Here is a 16,772-nt window from a genome sequence, read left to right as displayed (position 1 = left end):
GCATTATGGGAAGGCAAGCCGACAGAGGCAATGTGATGCTCTGGGCAATGCTCTCCTAGTAAACCTTGGGTCCTGGCATTCATGTGGATGTTACTTTGACACACACACCTACATGGCAACAATATTTCTTGATGGCAGTAGCCTCGTTCAGCAGGATAAATCACCCTGCACACTGCAAAAATTGTTCAGGAGTGGTTTGCGGAACATGACAAAGAGTTCAAGGTGTTGATTTGGCCTCCAAATTCCCCAGATCTCAATCTGATCGAGCATCTGTTGGATGTGCCAGAAAAACAAGTCAGAGCCTTGGAGGCCTCACTTCAATGTACAGGACTTAAAGGATCTGCTGCTAACATCTTGGTGCCAGATACCAAAGGACACCTTCACAAATCTTGTGGAGTTTATGCCTTGCCAGGTCATAGCTGTTTTGGCAGCACAAAGGGAACCTAGACAATATTTTAGCAGATGGTTTTAATGTTGTGGTTGATCGGTGTATATTGTGACAGAAATGCTGGCAAAATCATTGGACTGTATGTAGATTCTAGGTTTCTGACCTATGTATTTGAACCTCAGGGAAATTTGTTAGTATTGGAAAGAGTGTTCCAAAAGCTTTGGGCTCAAGCATTAGCCGGATCAAGAGTTTTTCTAGAGTGGAGAGGTCCCTATTCTTTAGGTCCATTTCGGGTCTTCTAATGTGCCCGCCAGACAGCAGCCTCATTGATAGGTGCAGGCTGTCAGTTTGCTCAGTCTCTCTTGTGACCTGTGGAAGTAGACTGGATTCCTCCATAGGGCTAGAGTCGGACAAGCCAGGATTTATTTTGTTTTTCCTCTTTAATACAACTAGCTAAGGCTAGTTGTACCAGAACATTGAACTGCTGTGACTACTTATGGCTGTTTAAACAAAAAAAGAATTGTCTGTGTACCCGAGGAGACAGCATCTGTATATTGTTCTTGCAACAATATACTGCACCCCAGTCTGTACATAGAGAGTATCCATGTTTCTTGTTTAGATAGTGTTGGCCAATCCCCTATTGCACCCCAGTTTGTAAGAAGAGACAGAGTAAATATATACACACACAATAGGAGCCATCTTCTTTATCTTTTCTTATTATGTAACTATTTTATAACAGATAAATCTTTATGGGTTTTACAATTGTTTTATTCGATGTATATTTCAAAAAATTGTAAAGTTTACAGGTAGTTATATAATGATATTGCACACACTGAAGGGACGCACATAACTAAATTTATATATACAATTTTATTTAAATGTAATAGTGCATAAGCTACAGATATTGATTATAGAATGATGTAATTTGTTTTTCTCAACACAAAACTATGTAACACTTTTTTACATTGTTTTTAATTAATGAAACACAATTGATGTAAATCTCGTTGTAATCGCTGCACATGCGACAAAGGGTTCAACTCCACCAGAAACGTTGTGTTTGAACAGTGTCATCTTGGAATAAATTGCTGAGGGAGAGTTTCACTTGCTGGTGCGCAGCTTCTGAAATTACATAAGGATTAAATCTCTGAAGAACCTTTGGAGGTGATCGATACATTGGATTTCCCAAGAATGAAATGCGGGTTTCTGTTGCACTACAAGAGGGCACCATTGTTTTCTATGCAATGTAATTTGTTTGCAACAAGATGACTTTAACACTTGTTGACGTAGTACTTTCACAATGTGGCCAATGTTAGATCAGCATTAAGTTGGCAAGTGTATAGTTGTCCGCAGATGTCCAATCAGTGCTTACGACAAGGTGTTGGCAGCATTAAAGTCTATTGCTCTCTGCAGTAGGAGGATGATCTGTGGTACAGAGGGGGTTAGTATCATCTATACAACAATAGTCTAAGACATCTAACCCCTGCTATTCTGCTAGCTGACGAAGGATGTTACAATAAAATATTTAATATGAATGGACATCTCTTCTAAATGCCATTATTGCAGTCTGTTAATCATTTCATTAAGGAATGTGACTTTGTTTCAAGTCTGTGTGACGTCACATGCACTAGTTTGACTGACCAATCAAGTAAAACATGGACCTCCCCTAATGACACCTACAAGGAGACTCCACTGGTTAAACAACTACACGTCATTAAACATATGGAAAATAAATGGTAATTATCCTAATAGTGTTGCCAGCAGTTACAACATATTAAACATACACTTAGTGGCACTACTTCCCATTATCATGAATGAAACCATGTTCCTCCTGACGTAGCTTTGCTTTTTTTTCCTCTATACATTAGTTTCCTTCACTAGTTCACGTCAGTAGTACTTTTGTAGACATCCTTAAACATGAAACAATACAGTGAATTTGTAATGTGTTCTGCAATGACCAGGTTTTTCGTATGGACAACTTTGACCCAGTCTCTTATAATTCTAAATTACTGCTGATCAACATAAACCCTTTACAAAATAGTGTTTAATTCTTCTCAACAAATATGCAAATAATACAAATTAACAATAAGAAAATATGAATTAAAACATCTCCCAATTAGCAAAACACAAAACAAACCAATTATAGTAGAAGAACGTGGTTACATTAAAAATAATAAAAAAAAAAAACAAAAACATAAGATAAATCACTATTATCAAATAGAAAGTATAAATGATCACATGCATCAGGTTTTGCAAATATGGATTATACAGTGACAATACATTTGGCATACTCTATGTCAACTGGAAACTTCTCACACCTGCAGCAATGATTATTATGGTTGTATAAATAAAACACTTTGGAGGAGCATAGCCTAGCAGCCATTGGAGACCGTATCCCTAGTTAGTCCTCCATATCTGAGATTTACAATCTAAAAACACCTTTGGGTTCCCCCCTGCTAATCCCTTATTAAAAGTAATGCAACTGTTTACAGATAACCTGCAAGTACTTTTTAGTTGCAGCCTACAGACCTGCCACCTTGCAACAGGGCACAGATCACACACCCACCAGTTCCAACCTTGACCTCTTATTCAACCGTCATACACACAGGGACTCTTAAGGTGATGCAGATACAAGTGGACTGTGCTGTTTGTAGCCGCTGTCTCATAATTACCCGAGAATTCCAGATTGCCGAAAGAATAAGAGCACTGTTAGGTGGCCATATTAAGACATTAGACTCCCAATCTCACAGCAAGACACAAATCCAACTACAATTACAGAGACGACCTGGGCCCGAGTCTCAACCAGCTGGTGTCTGCTATTCCAGGGTGCTACAGCCAATAGCGGATTTAAATCTGGTCAGGTCATGGATCATAGACCGATTTGCAATGCTTCTATTGTGTAGAGAGCCCACCTGACATATGGAGTCATTCCTCCTCCCAAAAAAACCCTCCTGTACGGAGACCCTACATTGCCACGGAGAGCTCTTGTGTGATGCCGTGGCTTTTTTCCCCACTTTGAAGATCTGGGCCTACTTGCAAGTATGGCCTCTAATTGACTATCATGATTACAGGGCTGCCCCCCTGAGCTGTCTGCATGCCTTGCCAGACTTTGAGTTTGGAAGGCAGCAGCAACTATTCGGACCACCATGCCTGAGATTTTATTACATGGCAGACTGAAGCCTTCTGGTTTTGCATTTGGGTTTTTTATTCTGAACTCACACAGTGAGTCCATATCGGTAATACACAACTTAACATCAATTTGCTAATTAAACCCATAACCCAGATCTTGCTTTACTTAGCCTCTAGCACTGATTCACCAAAGCTGTTTAACCTACACTAGTGCAAACCCTTGACTGCACTTCATGGGCCCCTGTAGTACTTTTATTCATGTTTGATTCCTGAGAAAGGACAATAGAGAATGGGTTCCCCCAAAACACAAAGTGATTCAGGAGAAATGTTAAGAGTATTATGAGGAGGGGGCACTATAAGGATGTATACTTTTAACCAGGCAGGGGTCTCCTGGTTAAAAGGAATTGTTATCATTAGTCACTCTATATCAACTGACCTTCCCGATCAAAATTATGGAGGTTTTCAAGCTACTTTAAGGTACAATTATAGGCAGGAATTTAAATTGTGTTGTGAAACTGGTGACTGCTTAATCCAAAAGAGCTTTGGGACATCGTTAATGAGATTTTCGCAAGGTAAGGCACATTTTCCATCACTAACAGCTGACCAATTCCTAGAGATTATTGCATCCAAGGGACAATGATTACACATTTTCCAACCCTCACTCAGTTTACGCTAAGTTAGACCATTTGTCCCTCAGTCAAAGACCACTCCATATCTTGACAGATGCTAAAATTGGACAATCCACTGGGATGGACCATGCTTCTATTTTCTTAAATGTGTCTCTGGACCACCTTGCCCAAAACAGTGTTTTTGTAGACTGAATGAACTAATGGTGGAAAAGAGATTAAATAGAATAGAGAGTAAATACTATATAGTCAATCAAATTGAATTAGCCTTTTGCAAATATCATATTACCAAAGGAATAAACCAGAAAGATGCCTAGCAATAGCCCTCAGGGCTCAAAGAGCTCTGCCCTGCAAACATTCTAATAAAAACAATATAGGCACAAATTTTCATACCACCTTAGAAATTGATAAACCTTCTACTATTCCTAATGATACAATATTACACGCATGGTCTCCAATACAGAGACGCAATTAAAACAAATAAAATATAGCAAAATAGTTAGATAGGATTGGTTTCCTGAGATCATTTCCGAAATGTAGGAATTCTTGGATTAAAACACTGTCATTGAGGGAACTGGAAGACAATAGATTCTTCTAAAGGAAAAACCCGTATCCAGATGGATTCACCATTTCGTATTATAAAACTTCTGTGAAAAATTAAATCTTATGCTTTTACAGGCCTTTAATGAGATCTTACATATAAGCCAATTCTCCCCACAGTCCTGGCTTAATAATTATATGCCAAACTGTATGCCAGTTATTTTAAAAACTTCTATTACCTGGATTGGTTCATAATGATCAGGTGGGCTCCAGGACAGGCAGAGAAGCTTGGGACAATCCCACTAAAATAATTGACCTAATCCACTTCATTTCTCAGGAAGGGAAATGCGAAGTGCAATGTTGGGAACCACCGCCTGTATAATGTAATCCAGGCAGTGGTTCCCAACAGTGCAGCTTTAAAAGTGCCGTTTTCACTGGGTCCATGACAAGTCACGTCATTTCTCACTGTAGAGATTTGGAAAATGTACTGTTTCAATATGGAGGTGATTAAAACAGTCGAAACTCCTGGCTGTATATTAGACAATTTTGACCTTGTCGTTTTTATAGTAATCGTTATTTTTTTGTTGTTGTAAACTTTGTCGGCATTGTGAGTGCCGCATAAATGACTACCGCCACTGTGTACACAGGATTGTCGCCTTCCATAAGTCTCCCACTACTAGGATTAAGATAAACTGCTCTCTTTATGACAGATTTACAATACATATTGGAACAAGACAGTTCTATTGAGATTCTGCTTGGGGAACACAAATTGGTGTTTTTCTTTTTGTAGATATTCTTTTAGTGGCAATTATAAACCTACAAAAAATATTTATCTTCTTATATGCTACCAATCACTGCATTGGCTCTGAACTCAGACTTCCCACTCAATATAATTTGGATCACCCTGATGGTGTGCACAATCAGGCGTTTTTAGGATTAGCCAGCTGGTTTGTCTGTGCCTTTTCCAAATTCAAGGAGAAATTTTCCTTATCCGATTAAGATTATTGGACCTACACTCACACTCTCTGTCTAGTGGAAACTCTGACTATGCACTACGCAGGGAATTATCTCTATTCAAGGATCTTGGCGTAGCAGAGCAACATTCTAAGTCTACAATTTCTAAACTATTGCATTGCATGGATATGGACGATATCACAATGTCCGCTAGAGATCGTTATGCAGAATTTGTTAATATTTGGATTTGATGACTTAAATATAAAATCCAAAAAGTTTAAATCACAATCTTATACACCAGACAAACAGCCTGGGTATCATTTAGGTAGGGAGTTCACATCACCATTCCATCCATACATCTTTCCAACTCAATCACAAGCTTTAGGCTTGTTTAACATTTGGAGGCTGCAGAGAAACTGACATTTTTAATTCTTTGGTTTAACTAGATGACAAAGGCACAAGCCACATCTAGTAATCAGTGGGCGCTTTAGAAGTCTGGTTCACCCAAATAATGTTTCCTATCCCCTATTATCCTCTTATCCACCTATTTGTGTTGTTGTTACTGTTTTCGCTATGTATAAAAGCAAATCTTCATTATACAATACATTTACAATTTCACTGTACGATTTTAATCCTTTTAATGGTGAGATACCAAAAAATAAAGTAAAGTAAAAACAAAATACTTTACCATATGGATACATTTCAATAGTTTGGAGCACTTTATCATTAATAAACAGCAAAATATATATATACACAAAAGGCAACTCATTTTTATACTGAATTTCCACACTGTTATAAAAATGGGATGAGGGGGGGATCAAACTGTAGATTGCTGCTAGCACAGCAATTGTCATTAGAAGTCTGCCAAATGTATTGTCTCTGTATAATCCAATGAGTATGCAAAGTATGAATACTGCAATGCTTATAACACACCACAGAAGTCATTACGTGGAATCATATATAACCATCAGTTGTGTCACCTGTCACGCTAACACATTTGGAACTCTTCTCCCTGACAGACCTCCTTCTTTGAAAATGAATCTTGTTTGTCAGCAGAATGGTCCTAAAACTGGTCAATGCCAAAAACTTTCAACTTGTTCTCAGCGATGCAACTCAGCAAGATTTGGGTGCCCTTGAACGCTTTATGGTTTAGTTGTTCAGCAATGCGTGCTTCCTCTTCAGTTGAGAATTTTACCACGGCTTCACCAAGACCATACCCACTCTCATTATACAACAAATGTATGTCATTTTCATCCAACGAAAATCCAGTAAGAAAGTCCAGTATATCCCCTTTTCTCACATTAGATGCAAAGTTTCTTAAATATAAGCATTTTACCTCACTTTGTGATTCCTCTTCTGAAGCTGGATCTTCTGAAATTTCTTTTCTTTTGCTTTCAATTATCTCTACCATATGCGCTTTAGAGACAGGTAGCACGCGCACAAGCCGCCCTTTAAGGATTGCCTTGTCTAATCCAAGAACCCTCGTATAATCATTTTCTGTTATAAACATTACAAAACACTCTCGTGTTCTACTGCCATTTTTATCATATACAAATGTAATCTGGGAGTCATCGACCAGGTCATATAAAAACCCCCTAATATGCTCTCTCTCAACACTGAGACTCACATTCATTAAACGAGCATAATATTCACGAACGTACAATGAATGAAAGTCATCATGCAGTGTTTCTGAGGATTGGTTACAAAATAAACTTGTTGGGTCACTCTCCTCACTCATTTCATCAGGATCAATTTCTCCACCATACTGGATCCATTCATTTTGATTTGACAATTTCATCGATTTTACAAAAAAACGACTTGGATTCGTTTTCATGGCCGTTTTTTTTCTTTTCATTAAGTTAATACAAAGGGCTTTATGGGCCTCATTAAATTTACAAAACTTAACAATAGCATGACCGCTCAGAATTTCTTTTTGTTTTTTGATTTTCGTTAAGAAAATCACATTCTTTACCGAAAGGTGTGAAAAAAACAATTTCACCTCTGCAACTGTTGCAATAACAGGTACCATTGTTATACGTAAATAGCTACACTTCTTCAGGCTAGGCTCCGCCTCCGGCTGCTTCGAGTCAGGCTCCTTCGATTCAGGCTCCGGCTCCTTCGAGTCAGGCTTTGAGTCGGGATCCATGAGTTTTTGTTGTGCTTTATAAGCCTTTTGCAATTCTGCAATGCTGTCGCATGAAACATATATGTATGAATCCATTATCAGTCTCCCTGACCGGCTCAGTGCAGTGCAAACATCTGGATAGGATTCAAATGTAACAAATGCCTCTCCATGTATCCCACCAGTAATAGCAACACCTCCATAAGGTATCTTTAATCCAGAAAAGAAATTCCGAATGTGAATGGAGTCTGCCAGTGGCGGAAGACCTTGTATTCGGACTGTTATTACCATTCTTTACTCTCAACTGTTTTTCCTGTTGACATAAAAAAAAAAAGTACAATTGTATTGCAGATTTTTCATTTAAAAGCGATGCTTTGTGAAATAGTATACGATCGTAAACTCAGCAGTCATTTCTCACAAATAACTATGCAATGCCTCCCTATCTTAATTCATGACATTCTAAATCACACAAAATTCCAATTTCCACACACAAAACATGTTTTGAGTTATTATATTTTAACCTCCACCTTCACTGGGAATCATATTTTCCTTTCTTAATATAAATAAGCATGTTTTCCCAGGACAGATAGTTTTCTCCTGTTAGCATATCAGAATAAATATCTCTTTTGTTCAATTTATGGCCATTTGACAAAAAAATACATGCAATAAATACACTTCCCATTTTAGTTCTCCCAAGTATACGGATCCCACATATGTGTATTATATGCAATGTTTGAGGCAGTTCGTTTCCAGAACAATGGAATATTTTTGTTGTTTCACATCTCCCCACCCATCATTTCTTTTGTTATTTCTGTTAAAATAAAAAACAATAGAAACCTCAAGAGTCACAAAAAGGCTGCTATAAGTCTCCCCTATTTTCAGCACTAAAACAACCAAAGCAAAACTGGATCTATTGTAGCAGTTACTATTCAAAGCATTCTGCATTCTATTATTACTGTCTTACATGGGAGGTTGGAGGTTGGATTTAACATGCATAATTTACTTTAAAAACAGAAGAGGTCATTAATGAAAAGCACTGGATACATCTTGCAAAACGCTATGGTCTTGCACCAGTGCATCTAGATCAGTGATAGACAACCTTATACATTTCAGGTGCTTATATGTCCCCCTCTAACCTTCAGAAGGGCTGCACGTTACCTTTAATCTCAGTAATAAAGTTAAAACAATACATAAAAGGAAGACATTTCTCTAATAACATAAACACAATTATTTTTAAAAAAGTGTTATAAGCTTCGGCAAAAAAAATCTGGCAATATGGAGCTGGTAGCCGCAGGTGAAGGTTCAGAGGGTCGCATGAAGCCCTAGGACAGTCTATTGCCCATCACTGACCTAGATGGTCCCCCACTGCCCATATAGGTGAACTCTTACTCTCAGTGCTCATGGAGATGCCTAGGTTTGCTGAAAGGCAGAAAAATATGAAGATGTGCACTGTGCAAAATTATGTCACATGAAGGGGGGTATTCAATTGACAGCGCTCAAAGAATATTACCGTTAATACGGTAATCCTGCGCGGGAAAACCGTTAATGCGGTAATTTACTCGCTGGATTTCAGCTGAAATCCAGCGCGTAATTACCGTATTAACGGCAATATTCTTTGAGTGCGGGATTTTCGGCGATCCCGCCGTCAGTTGAATACCCCTAGAAATGTCCAACTTCCCATCACTTTAGAACCACCCATTTCTTTAAACTACTAAAATACTGCTTGGTTTATCCTCATTTATAGTTGAATTGTCCACTCTCATGATAATTTTAAGTCCTTTTGCATAGTGAAAACAGCCCTGCGCTTCTTTGTTCAATAAGGAATGTCACACTAAAAAAAGCGTCCTCTCAGCCAATTTATCTCACTTCAATAACCTCTCTGTTAAAAACTGTACTCGCTTTGCACTGGTCTGCAAAAGTAGGCTCACTGGCTCATCTACTCTTTATTCAGCAAGCAAAGTCTTACTCTGCCCCTTCGCAATCCTATGCGCATAGGCAGAAAACTAGACACATTTGTGCAAATCAACGTGCATAGCTGGACTAAGGTGTATTGTAATTTGGCCATTTTGGGCTAGCAAACAACCTTCTGTCTGCAATGATTTCAGGAACTGCAACACTAATCTGTATTTTTCATTTTCCTTATCCAATAACCAAACCTCCCAGCTGCCACTGACAGAAGAGGTCTGTGTTTCTTGCCATTTTGATTTAGATATGACTTTAGGACTGAGACCACCAACCTCACGTACTGGAGGTCTAAAAGTTTGAGATGCTATGGAATGGGTGCGGCCATTGAGAAGTTTATAAATTACTCCAAAAGAAATTGGGCACATCAAAAAAATTAAAAACTGCAGTGGAGCTCTGTGTTGGCAAAACCGCCTGATGCATCATCACGTCTACAAAGTTCAGTTATTGCTGTAGAAAGGCATGACCAACCTGAGGTTTTACATGTTTTGTGAAACTACACGTCTCAATATGTTTTGTCAATATGTAATCAACTGATAGCTGGTAGGGCATCATGGGACTTGTAGTTTCAAAACAACAGAAGAGCCACAGGTTAGCCGGGCCTGCTCTAGGACTTTGATATAGTGATGGGTAGTTCACGAATGATTAGTTCAAATTAGGGATGTGCACCGGCTACGTTTGGTGTCTCGTGTTTTGGATTCGGATTTGCTTGAGGTTTTGGGTTCGGATTTGCTTGAGGTTTTGGGTTCGGATTTGTTTCGCAAAACACCTGACGAAAGGTTTTGGTTCGGATTTAAGGTTTTGGATTTATTTTGAAAGAACCATAAAAAGTGCTAAAAACCAGTTTTGTGGTTTTTTTTCCACTCCTACGCTATTATTAACCTCAATAACATTCAATAACAATCATTTCCACTAATTTTCAGTCTATTCTGAACACCTCACAATATTGTTTTTAGGCCAAAAGGTTGCACCGAGGTAGCTTGAGCACATAATGCCAAAAAAAGAGGTACAAGATGGAATGGTTCTGGGCCCTCCCTCCCACCCCTCGCGGGATTCGACGCGAGACTTGGACGACAGAGCCTCGTTTTCAATTTTTTGCCCGCCAGAAATATCCGAACAGTGCTAAAATATAAAAAATGATCTAACATATTAAAATTATCGAATCATTATAACAGGACTATAACTCATCTAATGAGGTAGTAGTAGATATGCCTGCAGTATGTGTAATAGACTAGATCTATGTCTCCAATCACTTCTTTCAGCAGTGTTCCAGAGCCAGTGATCTAACTGAACTAACTGAGCCAAATGAACTACTGAGTCAAATGAGTGAAATTAGCTGAATGAACTAATTGAGCCAAATAATCTACTGAGTCAAATTAACTAATCTTTTGAACTAATCTTTTGAGTGAACTAGATCAGAAAGAACTAATCTTCAAAATGAACTAGATTTCCCATCACTACTTTGATATGTTATTGCTTTGCGGGGGTGATGACAGAGTAAGAAGCAGGCTCTACTCAGCACTGGGGCTACTGGCAAATCAATCCCTACTTTGCAGAGGCCCTTCCCATTTAGTCAGGGACTAGCAGCACAGAGTAAGGGCATTGCCATGGTTCAGGAAACAGGACTGGGCCATTACTTAATTTTACGAATATTGTTAAGGAGGTGGAATTAGCAACTTAAAAATGTTTATGTTTTGTTTTTTTAAATGCACTTGGCTCACCTCAGATTCTTTGACAGTGTAAGGACTATATTGTTTGCTGTAATGCCCCTCCTAGAAATCGACCTTCATTTTCAGACACTAAACCAAGATCGTGTGCTTATACTATTCCAATTAAACATGTTTATAACTGACAGAGAGAAACTTTTAGCACGCCCTAATGCATTTGCAGCGCAGAAAGGTATTTGCTCTGGGAGTTTTAATCCAATGACTTTAGGTCGTGATGTGTAAGCAGTAGTGTCTTTGCTTTTCATTTCAAATAGTTGTTCCTGGCAGAGGGAATCTTAAGGACACTGATAGGAACTTTTAGTAGGTGAATTATATACACACACAACTATTCTAAAGTGGAGTTCGTTGTTAAGCAGAACATTTTCAGCCTTCAATGCGTATTTTCCCTGGCATTAAGGGGTATTCCTCCATCAGACAAGATTTCTTTATTGTTCTGTACTTGCATTTGTTTGTAAATACCATATACACTGATCGGTTACAACATTAAAGCCACTGACAAGTGGAATGAATAATATTGATTATCTTGTTACAATGGCACGTTCTCAAGGGGTGGGTTATATTAGGCAGCAAGTGAACAGTCAGTTCTTAAAGTTTGTGTGTTGGAAGCAGGAGAAATGGGCAAACGCTAAAAATCAGAGCAACTCTGAAAAGTGCCAAAACGTGATGGCTAGAGGACTAGGTCAGAGCATCTCCTAAAAGGCAGGACTTGTGGGGTGTTCCCGGTATGCCGCGGTTAGTACCTACCAAAAGTGGACCAAGGAGGGACAACAGGTGATTCGGGGACTGGGTCATGGGTGCCCAAGGCTCACTGATGCGCAAGGGGAGCGAAGGCTAGTCCGTCTGGGCCAATTCCACAGAAGATCTACTGTAGCACAAATTGCTGAAAAAGTTAATTCTGGCTCTGATAGAAGATGTCAGAACACAGTATTGGCGAGGAGAATCAATTCAGCACGAACGTCCACGGACACACATTGCACAGATGTTATGGCAGAAAGCTCCACTCATTTTTCCTCGTACCCTATAGAGGTACAAAGAGAAATAAGTGTAGATTCTTACCACAATGTCTGCCAATGCCTGCAGCATGACATTGCAGTGATTTCAGTGTGCCACATCACTCTCAATTGAATCTCCCCATTGGCCCACAAATTCTCCAGATCTCAATCGGATCAAGCATTTGTGCGATGTGCTGAAAAAATAAGTCAGAGCCATGGAGACCCCACGTCACAACGTACAGGAGTTAAAGGATCTGCTGCCAGATACCACAGGACACCGTCAGAGGTCTTGTACATTCCATGCCTCAACGGGTCAGAGCTGTTTTGGAGGGACCTAAACAATATTAGGCAGGTGGTTTTAATGTTATGATTGACCAGTGTATATTGTAATTATTTCTGTTGGTTTGCAAAGCACCACAGTTATGCACAGCACTGGAGAGTGGAAGGCAGCATAGATAAACAAAATGTGGATGTGAAATAAAGGTAGAGAGAAATCCCTGCTCTCGAGAGCTTACAATCTAGTAGCTGTATCATTTTGTCTTCAGTTTGTGTTTTTCAGTAAAAGCTTTTATATCATCTAGCAAACATTGTTTATTTTTGCTACCCTTGAAGTGTGACACGGCGCAGGTCTGTTCTGTACACGGAATATAATTTCAATTTCTATCAATTGTATTAGCATATTACTGGATGTGAATGGAAAAGAACAGGGCCTGAGTATCTGTGAACAAAGTGCACAAAGTAATGGCATTGAAGGAACAGTTAATGTGCTATGCCTTTTCCTACCTCTCACTGACTGGTGAGTCTGCTCTTTACTGGGATGGACTTGTTGCTCTATATTTCCTGTATACTTAAAACTCTTTCTGATTCTTGCAGAGAAATACTTCTGAGCTTAGTTGTGTTGTACTGTAAGACAAGGAAAGGTCACTCAGAGGATGCCAAAATCACAGAATGCTATTTGCAAATATAATCAATTTTGAGAAGGCCAATGACATATAGCAGTGGTTCCCAAACTGTGTGCCTAGGCTCCCTGGGGTGCCTTGGAGATCTCACAGGGGTGCCTCGGCCAGGGCCAGTGGTAAGCAAGGCAGTTGACTACTTGGTATTAATTATTTTGGATTAGGGGTGACCTAAGGGTGCCTTGAACTGAAAAAGTTTGGAATCCACTGGCATATAGTGAGACCTTGAGATATCCCCAGCAGTCAGCACACATAATTCAGTTAGCTTCTTGTGTTTATGAAGTGAGGACAAGGAACAACAGCCACTCTTGTGTTTCAAGAGCCTAATGTGACAAAGGTATTGGCACACTAGCAGTAAATGGTCTAGTTTTATTTAATAGTGGGGTACTGGTTTTTCACCTGTGAAGTTTGTCTCTGTCGCATAATCCCCTTATTTGCTCACAAAACTCTCATTACAGTCTTGAGTGATAATCATTGTGAATTAGAGGTGTGACCAAGTTGAAAAAAAAAGTGAGAGCGCAAATAGCATAAAACTATGTCTAGCAAAAGCAGAATTAAGGTTAAAGTGTTATTCATTCATGAAAAATTCTCAATCTGAAATACCAGATATACAAACAGAGTACTTACTTTTGGTGGTCAACCCGAAGTTCTCAACAGGTAACTTAGATAGTGGCTATCTTCACTGGAAACGAGCAGGTATCTTACTTTGAAATCATTCGTGGGATCCCTCTATAAATGTCCTGGAGTTTGCAATCTTCTCAAAATCACATAAAAATATATTTTCAGGCATCAAATACAAAGCTGGATGGTGTCAGAAAAAACCAGCAAAAAATTGTATTCTTACACTGATTCCATAAACAAGCTCCATTAAAGATAAAGATCAGCAATTGCATCATTCTAATACCATTTTGTAGATAATAGTGGTTTTACATAGGGTGGAATTAAATTAGGTGCGATCTGCTGCCGAACCCCGTGTCAATATTGCACTAAATTGAATGCCCCTCCATAATGTCTAAAGCATTTAAGTTTACAAGAAAAACAAAAACAGTTTTTCTAGCTGCTAGTTGTTCCACATTCAGCAGTGTTCTCCCCAGAAAATTTTGCCAGCCGGGTGACATTAGGAAGTAGACAAGTAGACGGGTTGGGGCAGTTGCTATACTATTGAAAAATAATATTGAAAACTGTTGGAGGTTATTGCCCACACCTGCCAGGATTGGTCTAACACACAATGCTTTGTGCTCACATAGTGCCTGTTCTAATAGGAGAAACAATGGTTTATTCTTTTATAATAGGACTCTGTTGGGCTCCAAGAGCCGGGTGGCAAGTAAAAACAGCTGGGTGGAGCACCCAGGAAATAGGTGCTGTGGAGAACACTGTTATGCACTACCCTCACTCCCTCTTTATGTCACTGCCTCCCCGACCCCACTTAAAGGTGACAAGCTTAGGAAAGGGAGCACCCCTAAGTAAGGACAACGCAAAATGCAGAACCAGAGCAGAGTTCCAGCATTTGCATATGGAAAAGGCATTTTTTGTACACCAGCAACTATATACATTGACCTTTATGTAAAAGGAGACACTCTCTTTGAAGAGAAAATAAAACCAAAAACTACATTTTTATTTATGAAGCATGACGGTAATTCACAGTGGTCTCTCTTTACACTGCAAGCTTACAACACAGGCAAACATTCAAACAAAAGGTCACATCATAAAGAGGAAATATAATGGAATGAAAATATTTGAGGTTGCAAGGTGTAAGTTGCAGGCTATAAAGAGAGACCACTGTACATTGTTTAGTGTACCCCGATGCTCCACAGCAGTTTTTGTAAAAGGATTACTAAATGACTCCAAGCCCTCCTTTATATATAGCTTACCCCATTAACCTCATACAACCTGATCTGCACAGCTGGGAACTTATGAAGAACATGGGCTGCATTACAATATGGAGCCTTCCATTGCAATATTAAAAGTATTGTAAAGAAACAGGTTGTGTTTATGAAATGCACAAGAAGAGTCAAAAGCATTACAAGATTATGCTTCTTTTTAGATTGTTTTATTTGCATATTTCCCTCACACCCTATAGAGGTGCGCAGAAAAATAAGCAACGATTCCTACCGTAATGGCTGCCAATGTGCGCAGTTTAGAAATCTCTTGAACCCTTCTCATGGACTTGTTTTCCTATTCCAAATTGCAGTACTGCTCACATGCAAAATCTTCCAGCGATAGCCTAGAGAACACAACAATCATAGAAACTTTTACAATGGCAATGGGTCCACATGGTGGCATAGTGGTTAGCACTTCTACCTTACAGCACTGGGGTCATGAGCTCAATTCCCGACCATGGCCTTATCTGTAAGGAGTTTGTATCTTCTCCCTGTGCTTGCGTGGGTTTCCTCCGGGTGCTCCGGTTTCCTCCCACACTCCAAAAACATACTGGTAGCAGCCAATTAACCTAACAAATTGACCTTAGTCTGTGTGTGTGTGTTAGGGAATTTAGACTGTAAGCCCCAATGGGGCAGGGACTGATGTGAGTAAGTTATTTGTACAGCGTTGCAGAATTAGTGGCGCTATATAAATAAATGATGATGATGATGATGGGTCCCAGATGAGGGACAACCATGGTTTTACCAGTTGGCGGGGAAAAACATTTTTGAAAAAATATAATCACATTGGAGTTTGTCTTTAAAATAACATCAATATTTTTAAATCTGTGATCAGAAAATAAGAATGTGATAAGTTACCTCAGCATCACAGACTGCATGGAAGGCTAATTTACATTATCATGATGACTAATAATTTCTATTTGAATGTAGCCATGGCCACCATGTGAATGACACATGTGGGGACATTTGAGGTTTTGGCTTGAAAGCGACCAACATGGAGGGTGCAGGCTTGTGTCCCTCAGATAACAGCCCCTGGCTCCCACCAGGCCCACCTATCCCCCATGTGACACACTGGGCAACCTGTGGCTCTCCGGCTGTTGTCACATCAGCAGTTCCACCATCCGGGGCCTGTTCCACAGCAGCCAGAGAGCCGCCGCCGGCCTGTACACGGGGTATTTATACCACGATAACCCTGTATAACGTAGCTCATAACCCATCCTGATCTCCTGTCCCGGGTCACACAAATATGTCATTACCAGGAAACCCGCTGGGAGAACGGGACAGAAGCCGCATAGACCGCCGCGGCGCCTGGATTCCACTCAGGTAAGTTAATGGCTCTCACGACTCGGAGAGGTTTACCGCGCATGCGCAGATGAAACGCGCAGTCTACACATCGTTTCTTTCCGCGGAGACAATAGAGAAATGGAACTGACCGATATAACATTTATTTTATTTTACTTCATGTCTGTATTCATCATAAGACTGTTTAATTCAGTGAG

The 16,772-nt window shown here is 39.6% G+C and overlaps 1 protein-coding gene across 6 annotated transcripts; it reads right to left on the bottom strand.

Moving 5' to 3' along the window:
• Window positions 1–1,239: 1,239 nt before the first annotated feature.
• LOC142159158 (RNA-binding protein 12B-like) lies at window positions 1,240–16,644 on the bottom strand. 6 transcript variants are annotated; one of them, XM_075213798.1, is made up of 5 exons: window positions 16,530–16,644; window positions 15,506–15,617; window positions 14,021–14,194; window positions 13,221–13,340; window positions 1,240–8,069 (listed from the first exon to the last, which is right to left on the bottom strand). In XM_075213798.1, the coding sequence occupies exon 5, from the start codon at window positions 8,045–8,047 to the stop codon at window positions 6,698–6,700; it is 1,350 nt and encodes a 449-aa protein (XP_075069899.1). In that variant the 5' UTR covers window positions 8,048–8,069; window positions 13,221–13,340; window positions 14,021–14,194; window positions 15,506–15,617; window positions 16,530–16,644; the 3' UTR covers window positions 1,240–6,697. The 6 variants fall into 6 exon arrangements, with proteins under 6 accessions (XP_075069899.1, XP_075069898.1, XP_075069900.1 ...); XM_075213797.1 differs by having other exon boundaries at window positions 14,021–14,147; XM_075213799.1 differs by lacking the exon at window positions 13,221–13,340 and having other exon boundaries at window positions 14,021–14,147.
• Window positions 16,645–16,772: the final 128 nt, after the last annotated feature.

Source organism: Mixophyes fleayi, chromosome 5, assembly GCF_038048845.1.
Source record: "Mixophyes fleayi isolate aMixFle1 chromosome 5, aMixFle1.hap1, whole genome shotgun sequence".
Classification (NCBI taxonomy): domain Eukaryota; kingdom Metazoa; phylum Chordata; class Amphibia; order Anura; family Limnodynastidae; genus Mixophyes; species Mixophyes fleayi.
Note: the sequence above shows the minus strand (reverse complement) of the source record. Positions and strands in the feature narration are given on the sequence as shown.

Coding starts and splice junctions, on each gene's coding strand:
- LOC142159158 (XM_075213798.1), bottom strand. CDS start 8,047: ATGGTAATAACAGTCCGAATACAAGGTCTTCCGCCACTGGCAGACTCC.